The 26,164-nt window shown below is 44.4% G+C and overlaps 2 protein-coding genes across 5 annotated transcripts in view; both read right to left on the bottom strand.

The window, feature by feature from the left end:
• Positions 1–437: 437 nt before the first annotated feature.
• On the bottom strand, positions 438–10,996 carry Oatp33Ea (Organic anion transporting polypeptide 33Ea). Of its 3 annotated transcripts, none has more exons than XM_011148723.3 (9): positions 10,805–10,996; positions 9,346–9,477; positions 7,708–7,901; positions 5,452–5,877; positions 4,801–5,036; positions 2,983–3,259; positions 2,407–2,602; positions 1,652–2,259; positions 438–961 (listed from the first exon to the last, which is right to left on the bottom strand). In XM_011148723.3, the coding sequence occupies exons 2-9, from the start codon at positions 9,399–9,401 to the stop codon at positions 768–770; spliced, it is 2,187 nt and encodes a 728-aa protein (XP_011147025.1). In that variant the 5' UTR covers positions 9,402–9,477; positions 10,805–10,996; the 3' UTR covers positions 438–767. The 3 variants fall into 3 exon arrangements, with proteins under 3 accessions (XP_011147025.1, XP_025161225.1, XP_011147026.1); XM_025305440.1 differs by having other exon boundaries at positions 9,379–9,477; XM_011148724.3 differs by lacking the exon at positions 9,346–9,477 and having other exon boundaries at positions 10,805–10,995.
• Positions 10,997–15,276: 4,280 nt separating this feature from the next.
• Positions 15,277–26,164, bottom strand: part of LOC105187741 (RNA-binding protein 24) — a 44,357-nt gene continuing 33,469 nt past the window's right edge. Inside the window, exons 5-6 of one of the 2 annotated variants that reach the window (XM_011148719.3) lie at positions 24,922–25,313; positions 15,277–17,350 (exon numbers count right to left, since the gene is read on the bottom strand). In XM_011148719.3, coding sequence (XP_011147021.1) covers positions 17,193–17,350; positions 24,922–25,313 — 550 coding nt within the window. In that variant the 3' untranslated portion in view covers positions 15,277–17,192. The remainder of the gene's footprint in view (positions 17,351–24,921; positions 25,314–26,164) is intronic. The other variant, XM_011148722.3, reaches the window with a different exon arrangement.

Raw genomic sequence — 26,164 nt, 5'->3', positions numbered from 1 at the left:
TTAATGGAGCTCTATATCCGTTCTACTTCGATCTGACGCCGTCGCTCGCAAGTTGCGCGATCGGGAACAATTGTTACCAGGCTGCTAAAAAATGTTTATATAGAATTTCCAAATACGTTGAAGAAAGAGACAGAAAGAGAGAGAGAGAGAGAGAGAGAGAGAGAGAGAGAGAGAGAGAGAGAGAGAGAGAGAGACGGACGTTCGCGACGCGGGAAAGACGAGTTCGTTGGTTTTGAAGGTGTTCCTCAATCGCTCTTGCACCGTAAATTTAATTACAAAATATTCGTGTTTACAGCGTTTTCACATTCGGTCACTCTCTCTCTCTCTCTCTCTCTCGCGATAACGCTAATCTGAAAAATGGATACTGTTGAAACCTCGATGAAAGCAAAGACTATCGCAAGGAGGGTCGACGAGAAACACAAAGGAAGCCACGTGTGTATAACAAAAAAAACGTTCGTGATTTATTTACAAAGAGAGATAGGAACAAGCAACGGACAACAAAGGTTTTCGAATAAAAGGCTGAACAACGGGACCGTAACGACAATTCATCTCTCATTCCAGTTGTCCCGAGTGTTATCCCGAGTGTTCGCTGTGGGATTACGCGAACGCGGCGATTACCATGCGACATTGTATCGACGTCATTTGTGCGCAACTAGCTTCTGCCGTTAATAGAGTCATCGGAATGTTTCAGCATCAGTCACGGAAGCCGCGAAATTTCAGGTACCTAGAGAACCCCGCGAGCCCCTACTAGGCCGCAGCGGCAAGCGTTATAAGGGACTATGCTGTATCCTCTGGTTCAAATTCCCGTTGACTTCCTTCTTCGTGTCCGCGCTGCTGTCAGTCTCGGCGTCCTCCTTCACGAACTCGCGCCTCTTGTCGCTCTCCGCCGCGCCGTACAGGTCGAGATTTTTGCCCAGGTACCAAACCGCAGCGTCGAACAGCACTCCCACCACGGTGAATCCTGCAACGCGACGGCGACGAACGATCGGCACTTAGTAGATCGAAGAAAAATAGGAGCGGACACAAAAAGTGGGGCAGATCGAAGCGAAATATCGATTATTAACACGATTACGGACACGCCGCGCTAATTTCCATGCCGGATTATCTCAAAATGCTCGAGTCGCGGTAGACAAATGTGATTCATCTTGCGATTATTATAACTTTACAAAACAATGCACACACACATACACACACACACACACACACGCTACTGATCTGTAATTCCGCGCCATTCTTCGCACACACCAGTGAAATTGCAACGTTACGCCGAAATAGAAATCCGAAAAAAATTGCTTATGTGACACAGTCCGATGTTTTTTAATCGCCGTACACCTTCATGCCCGGTAAAATCCACGCACCGATACCGAGAACTGACAAAGAGTACCGCGGTTACTGGGCTACTTTTATCCTAAATCGGTGTACTATTGCGACAACGTCATCGCCGATCACCGCGCATGTCAGCGACAACTGACGACGATATTTCGAGCACTCGTGATCAGCCCACGAAATATTTTCGTCTAGCAGCCGCTGACGACGCGCCGCTGTCCACTATCTTCCCGTCCCATCGCTTCTGGATTTTTTCCTATTATCTAATCGACCAGATACGAACGATTGATAACGCACGGGTCGTTCAACCTGCGGCGACACTCACCGGCCGCCGAGATGTTGACGAGGTATCGGAAGTTCTCCTGGTGGTGGAACCAGCAGTTGCCCCGAGTGCCGCAGGACTCCTCCCATATCAGGCAGGTCGAGTCAATGATGGCTCCATAGATGATCGGTCCAGGGATCAAGGCGAACAACGAGATGAACATTAGCGTGACGCCCTGGGCGAAGCTCTTGTCTCGCTTCTCGACGCTCCTGTAGTTCACCAGGACGTTGCCGATCTTGCCGGAGCAGGCCAACGAATGCACCAGGCAGGAGATCACCATGAAGAGCAGGTACGGGTGGTTGCAGTCGTTGGTGCACGGGCCCGACCGGACCTTGTCGTACGTCGGCGCCTGCGAGTCCGGCAGGTACACGTGCTGCTCGGGGACGAAGGACCTGCTGGAGCTGGGGTGCTCGAGGTGGCCCAGGACGCGGCTCAGTGGCTCGTCCAACGGCAGGCAGCTGCAGTTGCCGAACTGCTTGTCGTCCAAGATCGTCCGGCATCCAGCGTGGCAGGCGGAGAAGAAGGTCGTCTTCGACGCCTCGTGGCAGACGGGCGAGTACTTGACGCCCGCGCAATTGCAGTCGGTGTTGCAATCGGCCGTCAGATTAATTCTGGGAACAGACGTGCGTCGTACGACGGGAGTTAGGTTGTCTCCTGCTCGGTGGCTCGCGGTGCTTTCGAGCGGGCCGACTCGACGGCGACAACGGAGGAGGATCCCGCGTGAATTTTCCGTCTGAAAGGCGAGGGTCGGTACTCACTGCATGGTCTGCAAGTCTACACCGCGAATTCCGGCGTTCTTACATCCGAGGAATATGAAGGACACCTGCCCGGCGACATAGCAAATGCCGACGAGCACGTTCCAGGCGAGGAGCGGCCTGGAGCTCGGCTTGAACTTGCTGATTATCAGTCCCGACAATAAGAAGCCCAGCACCATGCCTATCAGCGATATTGGACCTGTGGACAACGAAGAGGCGCGCGTCAGAGGCGTCAGAGGCACGAAGCTGGCAGAAATTGCACGGCGTTTCTTTCTTCGAAATTCGTCAGAGCAACTTCTTCATTCGGAGTGGAATTCTCAGAAATGGTAGATGTAGAGGTATCGTTAAGTGTAATCGTCAAATGTATCTTGAAGTGAAGTTTTATTCAGAAGCCAATTGGAGAAGAGAGTTAATTCCGTCTCGTGGCGAAAAGATTTCTGATAACGGGCTCGATTAAACACTATCGCGCGGGATATTACGTAAGGCGTTTCTCTTCCCCTCTCTCTTTCTCCCTCCCTCCCTCCCTCTCTTTCTCTAAGAGTAAGTAATGCGATCGTGTGTGGGATCGACGTGTGTTACCTGCTATCACGGTACCGCCAGCCGCGGACGTACTGTATTGAACTTCAAGATACTTGGCCAGGAACGTGAAGTAGACCGAACCGCCGAGGACGTAAAATACGGAGCTTAAGTTGTTGCAAGTCAACAACCAGTTGGTTAACAGTCGCTTCATGGCTTTGGGAAATTCGCGGATTGTCGGTATGTACTCGGCTTCCAGCGGTATTGGTTCGCTCGGCTCCATGTGTATCACGCACTTCTGCTGAAGCACCACGTCTAGCTTCAGAGGCACTTCACCATCCTGAATCAAAATCTCTTCGTTAATTGACGCAGACACTCGGAGAGGAGGAATCTCTCCGCGAGCCGCTAATTCATTACACGCGAATACGCGCCAAGTAAAATATACATTGAGGAGAAAAATGGCGTGGCGCTTGGTATTGTTATTTATTTACTTATTTAACCCTTTAACGCCTACTAACGGTGATTATAGTTGACGTAGAAACATATTTAAGAATCCATAACTTAGTGAAGAAAGGAGATATTTTCGTTTTCTTTGCACCTGCACTGTAAAGGTGAATTCTTCTTCTAAAAAATGCTATATAGATTGTACGTAGATTCGGTTTAGTCTGCTTTTAGCTCAGTTTTAATGATAACATGTTTTGTCAAATTCCAAGTAGGCACAGTTAGCATTGTTACTGACTCTCTAGAAGTGCACTATAAATGAATAGATTGGTGTCTGTTATAATTTTATACATTTGGAAGCTTGCTCAGATGCAAAATGTGAGATTAAAAGAATACAGAAATTCAAAATGGCGGATCCGATATGGTGAACACGAAAATCAAGAAATTAATCTATTTTCGTGAAACCTGGTGACCTACAGCACTTTTTATGCGGCGAAAAATGAAGGGACGATTGACCATCTAAATGGTGATCTATAAGATATTCTTCCGAAATAGCAAGCTTGACGTTCTGAATGATGACGCTCTTCACTCACAAATATAGTAAAGTTTCAGCTGAAAAATGTCAAGCTGACTATCAAAGTTATGTCGTATAGATTACCCTTCATTTTTCTCTGTACAGGTTGCTCATTTCGTATATGCTTTTAGGATCCAAGTCATATTTGCCAATAAACAAAAAACGAACGATGAAAAAACCAATATAAAATTCTATTTTTTTTTGGTTATCACTACTTATAGTCATAGTTCAAAAAAACTCAAATTTTATTCTTAAAACACTTATAAAAAAATCTGGCGTTAGAGGGTTAAACGAGAAGAATGTCCCTTTGGTGCACAAGATAATAATGAATAACGCGACGCACGGTAAAAGGAGAAGAAGAATGAAAGAGAGGAGAAAAATAAAATGTGAGTGAAAACTCGTAATTACAACTACTATGTACGATGAGATGGAATTGTACGCGTGGACGGAACGATTTTTTCAGCGAGTGTTATCACAGCGCCAATGACGATAATTTCACGTGCATGTTGCTGCTGCTATTCTTGTGTTCCGTTAGGACCGCAAGAAAATATCGTCGACCCCGGAGACCACTGTTGCTTCAATGAGATCAGCCATCTTTTCCTCTCAGTGTATAAAATACGTAAGTGTGTATGTGATAGAGTAGCGTGTCTCTACGCACGACAATAGACCAGAATTAAATACGCGATTAGATTGCGCCGTAATATGCCGAGTGATTAACAACGAATTAATATCGGTCTTTGATCTCGCTTCTCGACGAAAAGTGGGTCTCGATACATTCTGAGTCAGCCCACCGATAATATCCGAATGATCGTTGGTGACGATAATGCTTGGGTTTCATCAGTTTCATCACGCCCGCTGAGGATTACCTTCTTGGGAATGTTTTTCGACGAGGGCAGATCACGTGGGAACATGGCGATTAGAACAGCGAACGTGCCCATCGTGACGCCGAGGATGATCCAACCGAGCCACCACGCGCCTAACCATCGCGGGTCCTTCTTCGTGATAACCGGGTGGAGCTTTGGGTCTATGTATAAGCTCAAGCAAGCATAGCTCAACAGGAATCCAATCGCCGGACCCACAGTTCGTAAAGCGTACGTGAAGCCTTACACATGAAATCGGAGAACGTTAGCGATCGACCGATTTCGACGATTGACGCCGCTATAAAGCGACAATTACCGGTCCGCGAAGAATTGATATAGTGCAAAGGCATTTATGACGTGAATAAAAAAACGGCAACAACTCGAGACTCTCACGTTGACGAATGAAAATGAAAGGAAGAGAACAAAGTTCGGGTTCTGAATGCTGAAACTCGCTCGCGACAATCCGGTAATAACGTTGAAGAAAACACAGGTCAGGTCAGGTATTTCGCGTTTTTCACTCTCAGTGATGAAGCTTTAGCTCTAGACTTATAGCCTTCGCTTTTTGTTTCTATCAAGGCAGGACATGTTCCGGATTTTCACCGACTTCAAGTCCACCGATGTTTCGCAAATGCCGCAAACTTAACGATCGACGCTCACCCAAGAGCATAGGTGTATTTTTCTTCTTCGTGTTATCGTCCAGGTAGGTCTGTCCCAAGCCGTAGTAGAGAGTAGTTCCGATGCCGAGGATAAATTGAGAAACGAAAACCAGCAGCCGAGGCAGAAGGTTGACGCTTATCATGGTTTCGGCGTCGCATTGCTCCAGATTGCCCAGGCGCGGGCAAATGGCGAGGTCCTTCGGCACCGACGTCGTGTTCAGCAAAGTCTGATCCAGGTACTCTTTCGTCAACGCCAGCGCGTCCTTGCCGGGTCCGTATATGAAGTGCGGCAGAGCCATAACGAGGCAGGATAACGCGCTCAAGCCGACACCAACCGCGATCCACCTCGGCCGATGACTAGATCCTCCGTAGTAGGTCAAGATCAAAGACAAGACCTCAGAGACCTCGTTGCCGGAAAGGATGAGCCCTGCGAGACACAGAACCGTGAAACAGAGTAGGGCAACTTAATTATATCGCTTATATAAGCAACGCGCTCTAATTTGCACTACTTATACAGTCCGATCATTACGAATTTACATTTCTAGTTTCACGACAAATTGTTCGATTGCAGATTGCATCTCCTTATTGCCTTTCATCGGCTACCTTCCGTGACAAAATTTAACAGTTCATCAATCAGCCTGTTTCTCAACAAGCAGAATCACATGAAACACAAGTTGTGTTTTTATGATATTTTGATGATTTTGTACATACGTCCACGGAAAACTGTCGGTCGTACAAAATAGATCCCTGAGAAGAAGAGAAACAGGGGAGGAAAAAACAGCGGGCGTATATAAATAAAAAATTGTGTCAAAATTTTACCGTTCCAAAAATGCCTTGCTGTCAGAAATGAAACAAAAAATGCCTCCGTTACATTAGATGAAAATAATTGAAAAAAATTTCATCTCGCCGGACACGTAAGATGAGACATGAAAATTTCTCTTGATACGTTCCACGTGCGAAAGCCAATGTTCTCGGCATCGCGAGAAGAATACCGCGTTATTCCGAGATCAAATTGCGGTAGGTGTGTACATAGGTGTACATCGATCGTTCAAGGTGAATGTTCAATGAAGTCATTTGACTCGTACGTGAAAAAGCGCACACTGTCGCGTCTGTGTGCGACCGTGATAGACGACTTTATCGATCACTCTCGGCGATCCCTTTCATCATTCTGTTAATTACATCGTCAAGCTATGCAAATTTCGTTGTCTTCCGCCTGATCGTGCGTCAGAGAAAGCACATGGTGTGTATCTTGAAATGAAGAAATTAAAGGCACGCACGCACGCACGCACACACACACACGGCGCGCTCCTATAAAACGCGCAACGTCAATACTTCGAGTGCGTGCGTGACTGTAAGGTCGTGTAACGCTCCACCGCGTGTCTTTGCTCCGCGGTGCTCTCGGTGTCCAGCGCTCTCGCAGCTCTAACGACAGATTTGTCACTTCTATGATTGCGACACACTACTTACCTACTAGATAAGTGCACACGGAAACGCGAACCGTGCGTGTGCAAGTACGAGTACTTAAACGCGCGAGTATACCCGCGACGCTCGGTCACTCGGCTTCGCCGGCAATGGAATCCGAAGCTGAGGGCGATTAAGGCGCGGTGACGTTCGAAATCCCGCCGTGGCGAGATAAAAGCCAACATCAGGCCTCGAATAATTTATGCCCTCCGTTACGTCTCAGCACTTTCGACTTGTTTATCGTCCCGCGACAGAGATAATCAATACCCGGGATCGCAATCGCGCGGATGTCGTAAGGAGCGTAACTGCGAACTCGGCGCTCGCGGTAATATTATCGCGAGTCCCGCGCAGAAAAAGTCGCCACAGGCTTCTGCCGAAATTGATCGTACGACGATGCGCGACACCGATCGCGGGGAATTCCATTCTTGCCGCGAGAATGGATAATCTGTGCTTAGAATCGAAAGAGAAATTTTTCTCTCTTCGGTTGCCAACGTCGGGATATTTTCACGGTATCGTTCACGGGGGAATTCCCCCGTTTGCGGTATTTCAACGTTTCGTATTCGATCGAACGAAGAGTGAAGGAAATAAAAATCTAACGTGAAACGAGGAGAGCTGAAAAAAACATCGGCAAAATTTTGGCTTCCATTAGAAAGCGCGCTGCGCTTTCGACTCGAATCCGACGCGAGAGATCGGGATCCCAATTGGATCCTCCGGGAATTTTCTACGCGATATGCAGCATCGCACTTGTCCCGTGTCGCGCAGTTGTGTCGCACGTGATTACGAGAGCGGGACTCACCAGTCGTACGACTGGGTATCTTGAATCTCTTCTCCAACGTCGTCAAGGTGACGACAATGTAGATGAAGGCCATCGCTTGAACGGTGCCCAATAAACCGTACACGGCGATGAAGTTCCTCGGGGTAGCTCGATTCCGTAGCCATCGTGGGTAAATGCCACATATTCCGCAGTCTTTACTCATACCTCCGGTGGCCCTGGAAAAAAGCGATTAGTGGGATCTTCGAGTTCGCCTCGCGGGGGGCGGGGGGGGAGGGGGAGATGGTAAATCGCGTCAACGCGCCTACGACAGCGCGCACTTTTTTGCCCCCGCGTATTATCGCGTTACACGCGACACTCGAGACGCATCGAGTCGTAATCGTATCGAAATCGCGCCAGCCTCAATCCCGACCAGCTCGTGTCGTCCCGAACGAGATTTTCATTTCCATGTGCGTGAGATCCCTCGCACGGAGGAGAGGAGGAGCCTCCTCGCGCGACAAGGGAAACTGTACTTCTCGCGGCGCGCCTCGTGACCCCATTAGTATAACATTGGAATGCAAAATATAAGAGTGAGAGTTAACGGCGTGATAGCGCAGCGAGGGGGGTTGTGGGGGGGGGGGGTTGGGTGGAGGAGGACAAAGCGTCGTTATGTTGACGAGAACCGCCGATGATGACTTGCAGCTTCAATCGCCAACGATCCACGCATCGGCGCACAGGGCGCACGTTATAATCGGACAGTGAAGAAAAAGAAGAGAAACGAAGAAAACAATTAAAAGTTCGCGGTGTCATCCGAGATCCGTCTCGGAGTAGAGCTACTTGTGGTCGATGACTGCCACACTCCTGCGCGACGCGTTCTACTTGCGGCACATGTGTGTGTGTGTATGTGTGTGTGTGTGTGTGTGTGTGTGTGTGTGTGTGTGTGGTGCGCGTGGTTGCAGCGTGGTGTATCGCGGAGGTTTGAAAAACACGAGAGGCTCGCGTGCAACACAGATCGCGATAAGACCGCGCTATCTAATTGCCATAAATCGCATATAATTATTAGCGCCGTTAATTAACGGCGATAAGTCTCTTCGCGCACGTTTTCGCGGGTAATTCAACACACCGCCGAGATGCCGCCGCGATAATGCCACCGTCTTCTCCTCTCCTCCCCCTCCCCCGCTCCTCTCTCTCTCTCTCTCTCTCTCTCTCTCTCTCTTCCTCGAATTCGTGCAAACGCAGAAGTTACGCAACGCTTTGTATTCTCGGCCAGCGGCGCGCGGTCCGATCTCGATCGGATGTTTGCGGGCATCGGTGAAAACCGGTATGAATGAACGCCACGTACGATGACAGCGATTGCGTTCAATTTTCCTCCGTTTTACTTCTCCCCATAAGCAAAAATTGACAAATGACCGATGTTCATTCGGACCGTGCGATCGTGCCGCTCCGAGCGACCGAAATCGCGAGTCCTGGCTCGCCCTTGAGTTCCGAATACTTTTGCAAAAGATATATTTCTACTGTTTCTCCTAAATTTCATCCATCGCGCGCGCGCGCGCGACGACAGCCGACGATTTTTAATAAACGTTTCTGGGATCCGCTAGTCTACTCGTTTCTTTCGCTTCACACTACGTTTCGGCGGGCCGTCGCGTCGACGGTTCTCGTTTCTTTTCAAACCGCTTCACCCACTTATTCACAATTGTCTTTGATTTTCTCATGTACTTGGCAGCCGCTTCCTGCGACATCTTTGGACGTGTGCAAAAGAACGCGACTCCGAAGCGTTTGTTGCATACGCGACACACGTGATCGAAAACGGCCGTCCTGCAAAAAGGCCAAACAACAGTTAAGACTTTGTTTATCACGCGTCGTGCAAGATGTTCGCTCGCGAAATGATCCGTCAAACAGTATCCGGAGCAAAGTTTCGCCGCTCGCGCTCTCTCTCTCTCTCTCTCTCGTTAGACAGACACTGCACTTTAGAACGATTCTTATTTAAATCCCGATATATATGTAGAACGTCTTCATTCCCTCTCTCCCTCCCTCCATCCCTCCATCCATCCGGATTAGAAATGACCGCCCGTTTGAATTGGAAACGTGTAACCGCTAGGAGTCTCCTCGACATTATTTACTCATATCCTCGGACCCGCTCGAGAAGGGAAATCAACTTTGGCAATTATTGCAAACAATAAAACGCCGCACGCGTGCAGAAAACTTGGGATTTTTTATCTCACTCGCCGGTCTAGATATACTCACTCCGCCGCTTGTTTCGTAATTACCTTCGTTGCCTATGTACCTGAGGCACAGAGACTTACGTAATTGTAATTCAACCTTAGTGCAAGTTTCATAGCCGGAGAAGACGCTAATCTGAAGTTTTAGCAGATTATCACTTCCGTTTCGCCGCTTCTGAAGGTACCTCGTAAAAGAGCGCGTTTAAGGCGAATTACGCAATTATGTAGAATTCTATGATCACTTTATCTAAGGGAAGAGATCGCCCGAACGCGTCCAAAGAGGCGTTGCACGCGAGGATTTTCGGCCGCCGTTCGCTCCTCTCTCTCTCTCTCTCTCTCTCTCTCTCTCTCTCTCTTTCCCTTCAGTTCTTTTCTCGTTTCTTTTCCTTTTTTTCTCTTCGACGAGCACACGATCGCGATATATCGCGTCCACTCTATTATTCCGCGACCACAATAGCCCGCGAGAGTACTCATATAATTACGATGATTAAATCCGCGCGCTTCTGCGCGGCGAAAGCGAGTTAAATATTTGTAAAAGATAATGAGCCTCGCTATTAATATCGGCGCGTCGAGGCATCGCGCTATTTTCCGAAAGCATCCTAAGCGCTCATTCACGAGATACGCATCGCATCGATTGTTATCGCAGGATATATCATGCGATTGCACAAGCGATCGTACATCATCATTGCGCACCATGCTCCTGCTCATTTCTAAATGTTTCAATGTCTCTCTCTCTCTCTCTCTCTCTCTCTCTCTCTCTCTCTCGCGCGCGCGGAACACATCGCGACCCGACGTCGATCCTGCGCCGGTCCTCCCGAACGAACGAACGAACGAATGTGGCTTACGAGGCTCTCGCGGCAAGGTGAGTACTTTCTTCGGCTTTGAAAAGAGAAAGAGCGCGTATCAAGGATGCGTTCTCTCACCTTGACCTTAGACCTGGTGGATACAGGAGGGACCTCCGGGCCGCGATTCCTACTGGATCGCGATCCTCGATGGTCGTTCCTTCCTCGCTCGCCGAGACGGCTCTTGTCTACCGGGTAGCTCGGAAATCACTACGCGCTGCGGGCGCTCTAGTTTGTGCGAATAAACGCGGGATAACTGAGCTTGCTCGTATGTCAATGGCAATGCTCCCCTACTATTTCTCTATCAAATCGAATGATAAGCGGAACGTCATTCAAAGGACACCGCCAATGAGACACCGGTGCTGACATCGCATGGCCGGCATCCCAAGTGGCCGCGGCGCGGCCGCGACCGCAAGGTAGCGACGCGCGTGGACCCGGTTGGAATCCGTTCTAAAGCTTCACGAAGAAACGAGGCTGACGCAGCTGCCCCTTCCGACGCGGACGGCACTCGGTCCGCGGGAGAATCCTGCTAGGAATTCGTGTCGCCGTGAAAATCACGCAGCTAGCGTTACCATCAACTGGAACAATCGCGTAAGGATCGATGCCAGGTCACAAACAGAGCGGAACTCTCCTGCTCCTCCCGCGGCGTTCGCGCTCGAGGAAGATACTTCCAGTCACTGAAATGTGTCGCGCGCATTTGCCAACTATTTCTTATCCTTTTTTAGATCTCGAAAAGTCTAGAAAAGTCGGAGACTTCAATTAAGTTCTCCGGTATGTACGATGGAATTTATGGCGTCTCCAGAGACTATTATATATATATTTATTCTTTTATTTATTCTTTTAATATATATATATATATATATTCTTTTAATATATATTTATTCTTTTTCTTTTTATTATTAATACTTTAGTTTCTTTTCTGAAGATTTTCAAATAACCGTGGCATATGCACCGCTGAGCAATGATAGCAAATGAATAAAGCACGTCTTGTGCACGAAGAACGTTGCCATTCAAAATATCGTCTCGCCATTAATCTCGTCGGTTTTATTCAATCGAGAATTAAGATTATGCGATACACACGTAGCCGCGAGCGCGAGGAACGTCGCATCATCCTGTAGTGTCATCAATATAACGGTAGCCTGGTTATTTTTGCATAGTTATGCTCTCGCGATGAGGGCGGCCCTCTTCTTGCTTGTTTTTACGAATCGTCGCGACGATACACGCCCGATCTCGCAAGGCTATTAAATTTATCTTTAGCTGACAAAAACGACGACGACGGCGATGACGACGACGACGACGACGACGGCAGCGGCGACTACAACAGTGACGAAGAAGACGACGAGGACGAGACTAAGACAACGATAATCTCCTCCGTCATGACGAAACGAGGGTCGCAAGATTTCAAGTTTTTTAATACGATCGACAACAATTAACGAATATGCCGATTATCGTGAAAGTCGCGAGTAAACAATTCTTTAAACTTATATTGAGAAAATTTAACAATGAAAACTGGTAATATCCGATGTGACACTAAGGATGTTTTATTTCGATCCAATTTTGAAGAGATACATATGATAAAAATCGATCTTTTTTTAACTGTTTTTTATTTCTGATAGTAATTGATTCTTTCAATAAAGAATCGAGAATCAATTCATCCGTAACAAGATGCGCAAGAAAAATTTTTTTTCCTCTTACATTCTTTCGTTTCATTTCGCAGTTGTGGCTGGACAATACGCATAAACGCGAGCGCAATGAAGGGACAACAAACACGCGAAGGTGTTCTCTTAATGACAATATATTTGTTTCCGATCTTCGTTAATCTATCAGATCTATAGAGCGTATATTAATAATTGGAGATAACAGGCAATATATATTACAACCTATTTATAATTAAGCCTATATACAATATTAATCTTAAAAATATAGGATATCCAGAAAGGTGATAGTACCCGTAATAAAGGGCACGATTCCTTGTGGATTCGTAGCATAGGTTTCACTGTCATCCTCTCTTCGTGTGTTTAGAGGAAGCTTCAACGTGTTTTGTAACAAACATCTTAATCACGTATCCGTTGGATTAAGTACATAAACAATGTTATATAACTAGTAGTAATAATAATTAATAATAATAATAATAATAATAATAATAATGCCAATAATAAAATAATAATGTAATAATAATACGGTAAAAATAATAAAATAATATAGTAATAATTTACTTCACCACTATCATAGTCGTAGAAGAGCTTCGTAGTTGTAATATTTAATCCTAAGGCTCGCTAACCTTTTTTCCTTGCTAACTTTTTACAAAGAGTTTTGGTTTCTTGCCTGCATATTAATTTCTACTTACAAATCTAATAAACCGAGTTGAACTCGCTTAAACTTTGAAAGGGCTTGGGACTAGATGAGGGACAGCCGCGTTCCTCATGACCTGACACCGGTCGATTACATTTTGATATTCCTTTAGCTCCTCGCCCTTTCGTTGAGCCTCACTCCTGTACACGAGTTAGCGCGTCGAGTGTTGCACTAACGAATCGCTGACTAGTTTCTAATCGATGAGACTACTCGACTGTGCTAATTAAGGCACTGGATCACTAAGAGTAGACGAACGTACATCTTTCGTTTAATAACGGTTCGGTTAGACTCCAAGTCTCCGGGAATTGTCTCAGATGAAAATATCGGTGTTCCATGTACGATGATACAATCGTCCTTTTTAAAAACAATTAATTTTTTCGTTAAAAAGGTAAAAAGCGTCAAGTCCGCTTGCTAGGTACACACTCATTCCTTGATTCTCGATGGGTTCGCGTCGCCATAAAATCGGCCGTTGTTGTTTCGTTTCAACAAATTGGTCAATTAACATAACAAGGCCTCGAAAATAAGACACTTCGTTGTCTCGCTGGTGTGCGATTTTAAGGCCACTGCGGTTCGATTACATTATACGCCTAACCGTCATGCGTGCTTCGAGTTTCTTTTTCTTTTTCTTCTTCCGACACGTGTGATTGTATCCTGATAAAACTGTTAACACGTTGAATGTCGTGACGGTTGCCGGTAATCGGTACTACCATGACACTACCACGTTATATCAAGTTTTGTAACATATAAAACGTCATTAATCGTGTTTTGGTCAGCGGCAAAACGTAATAAAAGAGCATGCATTTCCAATTGCATTTATTTAATTAAAATATATATCTTCGGCGAACACATAATCTCTTCAATTCGATTTAATTTAATCTGACCAAATCGAATGGCAACAACAAACTTTTATATAATCAAATCGACGGAAATTAATGCGGCAGTCAACGTGTTAATATCTCGACCAGTAATGAAGCAATAATAGTATGCGTTCAACAGTAATGCTTCACAGCCCGTATAATTAATGATGATCTGTAAAATTACGTTACCGATAAACAACAATGTGCCGAGACAAGCAGTACGCATGAATTGGAATATTGTTGAACTAGTACTTGAGAAGATACATCGAGTAATTATAACGGACTCTGTATGCTCAGAAAATTTATATTGCTGCCCTGATGACGGATCGCGATTCACGACAAAGTGTATTTTGAGCGTTTCCAAAGAGAAAATAGACACAGTCGTACAAACTAATATATACATGGATCATTTATAATTATGCATAATTATATATCACCCTCTATATATAAGTACGAATTTTCTCTTTACTGGGCTGCAGACGTCATCATGTGCAATTACAAATATCCACGCAGAAAAAAATACTGCTGAATACGAAAAAAGAGGAAAGATAAAGATAAAATTGTTATTCAATTAAACGTGAGGTTAATGAGCTGCTACAAATGTAAGCAGTTATTTTAATTATATTTATACAACAACATTTTTTCCTCGTGGATATATATAATGATAATATACGTAATATTATAATTTTTCTTCTTGGGATTTCTCTCAAAATACAACAAACAAAACAACGAAAGCTTACGAGTGGCTCTTCAACATGAATTGAACTACGCTAATTTATTTATTCCTTTTCGATTCTCGTTTTGCATTCTTCAGAAGAACGTCACATGTATATATATATATATATATATATATACACACATATATACATACGTACATACATATATATATATATATATGCATATATACATATATATATATATATATATATATACACACACACACACACACATATACATACATACATATATATATACATATATATATATATGTGTTATATATATATGTTACACACATATACACTTCAATAAAGTCATATCAACCAAGTCTCGACAATAAACGTCAAGTCGGTGTGGAAAAGGAAAGAAAAAACAATTTATAAATTAAAGCGATACTAACATAATAACATTTAATTTATATATCGCATAAGGCTAGGAAGAAAGTAACGACACTTGAACTTTTTATAATATTTACATATAATTAACGGAAGCTTGATATGTATTCTATGTGGATAGTAGTATTTCAAGAAGACCCAAGAGAAAATGATTAAGTATAATTACACGTAATGTACATGTTCCGCGCGAAAAACATGCCATTGTACAAATCCAATTAAAATTAATTGTTTACTCTTGTGGTAACCCACCATGTCGACGATCAACATTTTCGCCACCAGCGTCATACATGTGCAACATAACAATCTTTCAAGAAGAGACCAGTATCGTAACATATGTATGACGGCAACATTTTTTTTTATACCAACATTATTAAATTCTGGCAACAAACGTGTTAATTGAACGAAATCATTTCTTTTTCTCATTCAACAGCATATTTTCCACAAAGACATTTTCTATATCAATCAATAATCATTGTAATTGTATAATTGCGTAATTGTAATTATGTAATTGTAATTGGATAATTGTATTCGTGGCCATATAGAGTCAAAATTTACATGTGTAATTTTATACAATTATATGATCACATGTGATCAATTTTTCTTGGGAAGAGGAAAAGTGCGAACAGGAGAAGAGAAGAATATTTAATATTCTCAATTTTATGGGCACACTTTCCAATCGACGTGATCGACATCGGTAATCGCTGCATGCATGCTAATTTTCTTATTAGGCACAAATTTTCGAATTGTTTGCAGTTAACGTTTTGTAGTTTGATATCTGACGCTTTCACTGTTAGAGCTCGCAGCCGAGAGTGACGCTTGAGATATATCGCAACGAGCTCAATTGAAAAAGAACATTTTATGTTTCTTTTTTTCCACCGACTTGACGTCTATTGTTGGAGCTTGGTTGATATGATTCTATAGAAGAGAGAATTTAAAAAGCAACAAGATACAAATGACATTCAAACAATCTCTAAGCGGGAACATGCAAAACATCTCGGAGAATCGAAAGTGGATAAATAAATTAGCGTACTTTAAGCCATGTTGAAGAGCCACGAAGAGATCAGTCGTAGGCTTTCGAACGTTGTTTTAACATGCGCTGTGATTTTGAAAGAAATCCCGAGAAGAAAAATGATAATACTATGTATATTATCATTATATATGTTCACATGGAAAAAATGTTGCACAGATATAATTAAAATAACTGCTTAATTTGTAGATTAAATATGTAGATTAAATGTTGTTATGTTAATATCGCTAATACCGCTTTAACAACAGAAGATGGGGAGGGAGATTAGATTAATTAGAAAGAGGGGGGAGGCGAGGGAGAGTGCAAGTTAGAAACTAAACGCGAGAAATCAAGAATTACCGAGAGCTTGAAGAGATTGTCTCACTTTGACAAGATTTTTCTCTTTTCTCGCGAAAACAAAGTTTCGATTTTTCGCAGCATGTGCGCTTTTCTTAGCGAAATGGAGACCCCGTCACGCTCCTCCTAATTTTAGAGAATTATAACTCAGGCTCAGTTATTGTTGCTTTTTTTTTTTAAGTGCACGTGAAACGAATGAGCTAACATCGGCATCAGCGAGACAAAATCAGCGACACAAGCGAGGAAGATTGGATTTATTAAAGGGCGGAAAGGAAGAGTCGAGGGGGGAGGGGGGAGGCAAAAAAGAGCAAGGAAGTGTACAAGTTAGAGACTAAACGTGAGAAGTCACAGGTCGCGCCGAGTATGAAGAAATTCAGGCCGGTCATTCATACTCAAATCTTATAATCAAGATCGCTTTGGAGTCACCCTCAAGGGTCATCTTTGCGGCTAATAAAACGACCCGTACATCATTCGAGAGATGAACTTGAGGTGATCTTAGATACAAGATTTGACTATGAATGCCGGCTTTCTCGCCTCTCTTCTCGCGACCCTTCGGAGAATATTTGGAAACACTTGCGACACGTTGCGGTTAAAGAGAGGAACATAAGGCCCATCGAGAGTACCCAACGAGGACGCTGCTGGAGCCAATCACCGAAGACCACTCTCGAGGACCGATTGTCTCATGCTGCCTCAGTGTTCCTTATTTTAATCCCACGATGAAATTAGCTCCGATAAACGTAAAGGTTCTTATCGTTACGTCTTTCATGTTCCCCATGTTGGTAGTTCTATTGTAACCTGGCTTCTTGAGGTGTCGTCTGATAGGGCAAACCTGGGAAAGCTGCGCCAGCTGCCGTTGCCGCCGCCGCCGCTGCTGCCGCCGGCAGGCTCGCAGCTGGCAGTGTGTAGGTGTAAGGTCCTACGTAGCTCGCTGCCGCTGCGTTGGCTGCAAAGAAAACAGAAGGAAGATTGTTTCTCAGCAAGCGAAAAGCGTCCATGACGTTGTGATCGACGTCGATCCGAGACCGCCTTACTTCCTTACTCTTAACGTACGCGACTCAACTAAGGGGGGATGTAATTTTGGGCGAAAGCTTTCCTTTTATTCTCCAAATCTCTACAATACTTGTCATTGACGACGCAATAGCGTTTGTCGCGATTATTTGCGGCTACTTTTTCTTTCTTACACTTTCTTTCTTTACACCACTTTAATTCTTTTAATTCTACGAAAGTCACGAAATTTTGACGCTCACTTCGGAGGGGCATCAACTCGCGACATTAATGTCGTTGAAACGCTATTGCTTCGGCGAATTATTTCCAGAAAAATTATTTCTAGAGAAACGTCGTCGTTATGCTTACTTATCTAATCTTGGCAGGATTTTATTTAAAGACTTACTTATATAAATTTGTTCAAAGGTGCGGATATGTAGAGAGAAAAAAATTAAAAAAGATAACAATTTCGATCTAAAATATAGCTTAATCATAGACTTCTATGTAATTGTGGTTATAAACTCGTATATATTGGCCTGCGAATTTTCTACATGCCAGTCGTATATTCGTATATAAAATACGAGGATAGATTGAAAAGTTTCCAATCTAACCAAGAAAGAGCAAGATTTCGATACTTCAAGTCAAATTTCAATACTTGTCCGATAGATAACACTGAAAGAAACACAAAGAGCTAAGTTTGATGTCATTCCAGCGATTCATTTGCTTCTGACAGACTTTCAAAATTAATCAAAGTTTGTCAAGAATGGAAAAATTAGAGTGACACAATTCCTTCATTTAAAAGGGAAAACTCCTATGGAAATTAAAACTGAATTAGATTCAGTGTACGGAGATACTGCTTCTTCATTTACGACCGTGAAAACCTGGACTGCTGAGTTCAAGCGTGGCAGAACGAGCATTTTCGATGACGAGGAACGTTCTGGATAACCAAAAACCGCAACAACCGCAGACAGATGAAATGGTTTGGGCAGGGTTTTCTTACAATACAGCTTACAATTGTTCAACCTCGAACTTTTCCGATTGATCTAGCCGTTGTTTGTCGTGAACGTCACAGTCACCACTTTTGAATCGTCGAAACCAACAATGTTTCCGATGAAGCAGATTCACCATAAGTTTTCGCAAGTAATCGATGAGCTTCAGCTGCACTTCTTTTCAAATCAAAGTAGTGTGGAAGTACACACCGGAAAAACAATTTACTGCGTATTTTAATGCCTATTTTAATTCGGTTATAGAAAAGCACTTGTGTAAACAAAGGATGGCGTCTGATGACTAAATTTTAGTGGGAAATGTTCACACTTCAAAATAATGACATCTGTCACTGCCCACAGCATACGCAGCTAGAGCCAACTATTTCGATGCAACCTGCTAATACTAAGGGAATGATAGATTTAAAAAACGCTGGACGAAGTGCGTTGAGCTGAAGAGAGATTTTGTTAAGAAGTAAATTTCATTTAGCTGAAAAAAATGTTTTTTTTTCTTAGTCAGGTCGGAAACTATTCAATCTACCCTCGTACGTCCTACGAGGATTGTTTGACCAATTTCGAGCTTAACAATGAAGTACTTATATTTTTGGTTTTATTTTTTAATGTAATCTCTTTTTTTTAGCTCGATGCACTTGGTCCATTTTTTTTCTGGTCTCTGCATTCCATCAGCAAAGTAGATTTGGTCCAGTTTCACGAAATATTTTTACGACGGTAATCATTTGGTCGCAAACTTTTTTCCTTTTAGCCATTTCTTTATGTTCGGGAACTAAAAAAGCCGCAGCGGACTAGATCAGGCAAATAAGAGGGGGAGATTAATTCGTAGAGTAATTCATGCAGTTTGATGATTACGGAGATGTGTGTGCATTGTCCTGGTGAAAAAAGAAACATTTTTTTCTTCTTCACATACGGTCGTTTTCTCGCGATTTTTTCCTTTCAATGTTGCAATAATAGTTTCGTCATAGTTTTTCGTTTTTGAAGACAATCTCTGAGCAATATGTTATGGTTATCCCAAAAAGACAATCGCCATAACTCTTCCGGCCGAATGGGACATCTTCGTCTTCCTCGGAGCAGGCTTGCCTGATGAAGTCCAAGTTTTGACTGTTCCTTGCTCTCAGGTGTATAGTGCTGAATATCCATGTTTCGTCAGCAAACGCGACACCCATCGTGTAGTTAACTTTCTCGTATTCAAATCTTCATGTGACATTTTGAACACGAGTTCAGAAGATATAATTGCTATCTCTCTGACCTTCAATCTCTGATCAGTGCGATCAGTTTGATGTACTTTGTCGACCATTTCCTTAGTCGCGAGTTTGGGCAACTCGGAGGCTCATCAACAAACACACTTGCACGGCCACGCTCAAACTCGGCACCCCAAACTTTAATCGTTGAAAACGAAGGAATAGAGTCACCGTAAACCGAACGCAACTCGGTTCTGATTTCCGTTGGAGTTTTCGCTTTTAGATACAAGTATTTAATCGCGAAGCGATATTCGAGTTTTGCCATCGTTGAAAAATATACCGACAACTCACTGTCAAAACGTGATTGAGTCATCTTTATGTTCAGACTCGGAACTTATCAAACACAATCTACGTACGTTCAATTCGCGTTGAGCACTTTGTGTGAGTAATGTACGGCCGCGAATGTATCGGAGAGATTATTGAGAATCTTTCCAACGTGGGGACACATTTCTTCTCAGAGTTTGGATACTCACATGTATCCTCGTAGATATAAAATATATCCATTTTCACATGAAATTTGACTCACATTTTCATCCAGTTTCAAAATGTCTTGCAATCTAGACTACTCAATGCTCGCAAAAAGCCGCATTCCTTGTCAGCGTACTTCACTCATGCGCTCTAATCTATGCACAAGTTTCGTACATAAAAGTTACGTACATACCACAGGCAGCAGTTCGCAGAGTCCAGTATATTATATAGAAGTCTGTAGGCTTAACAGAGTAAAAAATGTAGTATTTATCGCTGGCAAATGAGACGAATCACAGAGACGTAAAAGCATATTTGAGCGATATACGCATATAACAGGTGTTCCCTCAAGGTGCGCTCGACTTTCCAAATTTTTGTGATACGATCAAGCTCACGATGGTTACATCGACCACCGTTATTGATTTCGAGAGCACCGCCACCATCACCAGAGAGACAGAGAGACAGACAGAGAGAGAGAGATAGATAGAGGAGGGGGGGAGGGGAGAGGAAGAGGGAAGGAGAGAGAGAGAGAGAGAGAGAGAGAGAGAGAGAGAGAGAGGAGAGAGAGAGAGAGAGAGAGAGAGAGGAGGGGGGAGAGGAAGAGGGAAGGAGAGAGAGAGAGAGAGAGAGAGAGAGAGAGAGAGAGAGAGAGAGAGAGAGAGAGAGAGAGAGAGAGAGAGAGAGAGAGAGAGAGAGAGAGAGAGAGAGAGAGAGAGAGAGTGAGTGAGTGAGTGAGTGAGTGAGAGAGAGAGAAAGAAAGAGAGAAAAAGAGAAAGAGCGCATTATACATAACATATTATGTGTTAATTGTATAATAACACAAAGCACGTGTAAACATGCAAGACTTGCTCTCTCGATTGCTCGCTTATCAACCGAACTGCACGGGGAAAGTATTGCAATCGCGTCAATATCATGCTCCTTTCTGTATGTAACGTTTCCAAAACTGAACTCTGCACCGATACGAGTACGAATTAATAATAAATTGCAATGTATAAAGAAACAAAGGAACAATACATCCAAATAATTACAATGTTGTGTAGAGAGCGAAGACATTTTTAAGCGAATATGTATTATAATAACAATTTTGGTCAATCGTGTCTTAGTATAGCTCAAGATTGCAAAGACTTCGTTGTGACTGTCGCTGCAATATTTTCCTCTGTGTAAGCAACGAACACTTGAAGATGTTTCATGTAAAATCGCAATCGTTTACGTGCAGTGAACTCTAATAACGCCCTCCACTTCCGGTCAGGATATTTCGGTTCTCCTCGGAACCGGCAATCCTGACAAGAAAATATGTAAACCCCGAGGAAAAGTGACTTTCTATTACCGCTCGCAGTGCGCGAGGATTTCTCACTTACTCACTCCGGAAGCGCGTCGTTACTCGGTCGGGCGTTATTAAATTAATTACGACAAGGTCGCAAAATGTTCAATGAGCCAAGTCGGAAAGAAGCGATGTATGTGCGCACTATCTCAGATATTTATCAGGCTGGCAAGAAAGTCATGTCGTTTCTTTTTCTATGTAAAGCGATTTTTTCATACAAAGCAAAAATTTTATTCCGTGATATATTGTCCGTTTAATTCGATGATCTTTTGCCATCTGTTTGGTAGCTTTATTTCGGCCTTATAGAACTTCTGACTCTTATCGGCGAAAAACTGATCCAAGTCTGATAGTCTCATCAGAATCAAATTTTCTTCAAGGAACCTTGCAGGGAACGAAATACAGTAAGTGGTAATCTGATGGTGTAAGGTCAGGCGAATATGATGGATACAGTAACACATTCCACCCAAGCTGCAACAATTTCTGGCGGGTGACCAGCGCTATATTAGGAGATTGCCTTGAAAGCCGCTGTTTTTGTGTCTTCTAAGCATTTATTTCAATAACAAAATCTGTGAATACGTGAATCAAAGTACAGTCTGTAAAGTAAGAGCGCGCACGGGTTAATGTGTGGAAAAATTTATTTTTAATGATTTTTACATGGATTTGTTGTACTCCGTGAGAAGAAAAATGCTATACCATTAATAATGAGTCCAGTCACCATCAGGATTGATAATTGCCTGGCATCTCCGAGGCATACTTTCCACTAAGTTGACTGCGTATTCGTTCGGTAAAGACCTCCAAATGAGACAAATTTGTCGTGTCAGCTGCTTCAAAGTGCACACTCTTTTTCCTCAAAGCTTGTGCTTGAGATATATCCACACATTTTCAATGGGATTTGCATCTAGCGACTGCGATGGCCAATCAAGTGTGACGATGCCAGACTGCTCTTTCCACTCGGTGCAAAGCTTGCTCCGGTGTTTTGGGTCGTTGTCTTCCTGTAAGATCCAGTCCTCGTTTTTTTTATGAAGCATCGTTCAGCAGTCGGCAACAAACACTTCTCATAAATTTTAAGCATTAAGGTCGGGTTCCGCTCAAACAAATTCACAATTTTTTTTCCATATTCGGTGTCACTTTGCCTATCAAGCCACGTCCTGGCAAGTCGTCGACATTTTTTATCTTCTTATATTGCTGAACCCACTTAGCGACGAACGATTTTGACTTTCCCATGTATTTAGCAGCCACTGCATATGACATTTTTGGTCCTTTGGGGTGGGAACAAAGAAACACAGCCTCGTAGCGCGATGCTCATGCGGCACTCATGGCGGTTAACGTGTTTCTCAGGTTAGAGTTCGACGCCAACTGACTCTTTTGTGACAAAACATTCACGACAAAGATTTCATCTATCGGCTCACAAAAGAACTAGGACGATATTTGAAGCCAACTGCCATTTATGCCGTGCACGCTCTTACTTTACAGACTGTATTTGTCGTTGGAAGCTGTGACTTTTTCCCAATTTTCTGGCAGAAGTCGAATTCCGCAACGAAAGAACGGTCTGTCTTTTGAGCCAATCCATTCAGCAGCCCAATTTCCGACTTCTCCGTAATTATGGAAATGTGTATCTTCCAGAGCGTGTTGCATCGATCGACGAACAGATGGTAATCACTTGGAACCAGGTCCGGAGAAGATGCTGGATGCGGGATAACCTTCCATTCGAGCTCCATCAGTGTTCGTTTCATAGCTACAGCAACATAGTGTCAAGCGTTATCATGGAAAAGAATCACTTTTCGGCGATTTGATGCAATTGATGGTCATCGATTTGCATCAAGTTACCATTCAACGCTTCAATTGTTGTCAATAACATTCGGCGGTGACTGTTTCGTTTGGTTTCAACAGCTCATAATACACGACATCCTCCATCAAATAGAGAGCATTTTGTTTGTGACTGTGGATATTTAATTTTGGTGTCGACGTTGATGGTTGACCAGGATCAACCCATGATTTCTTGCGTCTCGGGTTATCGAAATAGATCCATTTTTCATTGCCGGTCACGATACGCTAGAATAAACTTTTCTCTCTTATGCCTTGCAAGCAAAGAATCAAGATGTTTAAACAATTAGCAATGGCATTTTCCGTCAATTCATATGGCAGCCATCTCCCTTCTTTCTGAATCTTTCCTATGGCTTGTAAATGTCGTGAAATGGTTGATTTATCGACTTCAAGCTGTTGAGCAAATTCTTTGAATGTTTGAGCATGGTTTTCTTCCAACAGACCTTGCAGTTGTTTTGCATCTTCGAACTTTTCCGACTGACCTGGCCGCTGTTTGTCGTGAACGTCACAATCATCACTTTTGAATCGTCGAAACCAATGTCTACGTACTGTTTCTGATGGAGCAGATTCACCATAAGTTTTCGCAAGCAATCCCATCTATGGGCAAATTCCGGTTTCATATTTACAGACCTGGTACACATCGGTAAAACAATTCATCGCGTTTCATTTTAATTCGGTTACAGAAAAGCAAGTTTTGTGTAAACAAAGTATGGCGTTTGGTGAGTGAAACGTTCGCGTCATTTCAAAATGACATAAAGGACGTCTGTCACTGGCCACAGCGTACGCAGCTCGAGTCATCTACACGTGAACAGCGGCTTTCAACGCAACCTCCTAATTTAAAGGTTACAGGAGATTTGGAGTGAAGTTAGTTGCGTTTAATGACAAGTAAAGCCGTCTATCCGTGAAAAACGACATGACTTTGTTGCCAACCTGATACGTCGGGGTTCTCACAGAAAATCCGTCAAGAAACGACCAAGAGGCCGTCTCTCTCGGACGGCGAAAGATAGGACATGAGCGCGCGGATAGGACATGTGCGGCACGAACGACACCTCATTGCATCCGCATGGTGTCGGAGAGCACCGACACATCCGACGTCGAAATTACCATTCCCCTAAGCGGGTACAACCTGGTATAACCCGATGCGTAGCCGGTAGCTGCACATCGGGTTACACGAGAGAGAGAACGCGCGCTTCCCTTCACCTTATTCCCCATATATCATATCTCACGTATGAAAAGGATCTATGTATATGTGTATGTGTGTGTGTGTATGTGTGTGTGTGTGTGTGTGTGTGTGTGTTACCTGTGCTGTGTGTATGTTACCAGTGTCTGCGTGTGTGGCGTTTATGAGGCGTAGAGTGTAACGTGTTACGCGATGGTGTGTGGTGGTGTATGCCCCGAGAGATACCGGTGTCATACGAAGAAAAAAGGGAGAGAGAGAGAGAGAGAGAGAGAGAGAGAGAGAGAGAGAGAGAGAGATGAGAGAGAGAAAGAGAAAGAAAACGCGCGCGCGCGCGCGCGCTCGAAAGAGAAAGAGGGGAAGAGAGAGAGAGAGAACCGGATCCTGTGAGAACCCCGTCTACGAATGTTGCAAGTAAAAGCGCTACGATCAATCTCGAGGAGGGTGCAATTCTCCCCGTCTCGTCTCTCCTCTCATCCTCTCTTGATCACTGAGAGTTTCTACCGTAGCCACGCAGCACGGACGGCAGAAACTGCGGCAGGAGAGCTTTCTCCAGCTGTTGCTGTGCCAGCGCCGCGGGAGCGTTTTGCTGCTGCTGCTGCTGTTGCTGCTGATGCTGGTGTTGGTGGTGGTGCATCGAGCTGTTGCTACCCTTGCCCGGGACACTATTCAAACACGTACCAGCGGCGGCCGCGCTGGTGTAGGGGTACGCCTCAGCGAAGTTGTACGACGTGCCGGGATAGCTCGCGGCCGCTGCTGCCGCGTTCTGGTACTCGTAGAACTGCGACGCCGCGACGGCGGCTGCATGGCCTAACTGCGTCGCCGGAAGCGGCACCAGGCCACCTGGCGCCGCGGCCGCCAGGTACGGCGACTGGTACACGTAACCCGGTGGTACTCTGCAAAACGAGAAGGTGCGTCAGTTCATGGATGCCGCTGCGGTGTCCCGTGGGAGAGCTCGTGGCCCACCGCGGAGGAGCTCCGAGGTGCGCCGGGATGCGAGTGTTTGTGAATTCATTGCGACGGACCGACGGCGCGAGGCTCCGCCGTCCAGTGTCCAGCGCGGGAGGACGGAGGAGGTGTCGCGTTTCGACCTGAATTGCCTCTCTTTCTCTCTCTCTCTCTCTCTCTCTCTCTCAGGAGGGCCAGCGAGTACACCAATTCATTGACTCAGGAACGTATGAAAAACGTATGGCCATTCATCTCACGAGCGATTAACCTGATCTTAGAGGCATCTTATCAGGGTTCTTTCCACGAGTCAGAGCAAACTTACAAATTCACTTACGAAGGTCACACACAGATGAATCGTGCACACGCCGTCAGGTCCGCGGAACAATAATTTCCAAACAAGTACACCTATCTCGGAGCGACCGACAGCTATCGGACGGATGTTCGATGCACCTGCTTCGGTCGCGCAAGGAGGTGCGCGACGAACGGGTGTCCGCCGACAGGGTGTCGTTCGCTCCGATCGTATACTTCTCCTTGCCTCTTCTTCTTTCGGTGGGAGTCGGTGGGATCGGGAAGGGCCACGAAGGGGGTGACGTAGCGTCTGTGTGTGTCTGTGAATGTACGTGTATGCGCGAAAGTTCTCATCGTGTAACGTCTGTCTCAACGAACGACTCGCGATGTCGATTACAGATCGTCGATTGAAAGATGCGAGTACTCGAGGACTCGACTCTTTCCAGATTGTTCGATGGACGAACACGACGATCGATCCTGAGAATCGACATGGCGGCGACGAATTCGTGTA

This window comes from Harpegnathos saltator, unplaced genomic scaffold, assembly GCF_003227715.2.
Source record: "Harpegnathos saltator strain DR-91 unplaced genomic scaffold, Hsal_v8.6 scaffold696, whole genome shotgun sequence".
NCBI lineage: Eukaryota > Metazoa > Arthropoda > Insecta > Hymenoptera > Formicidae > Harpegnathos > Harpegnathos saltator.
The sequence above is the reverse complement of the archived record's forward strand: the minus strand, read 5'-3'. Positions and strand labels throughout refer to the sequence as shown.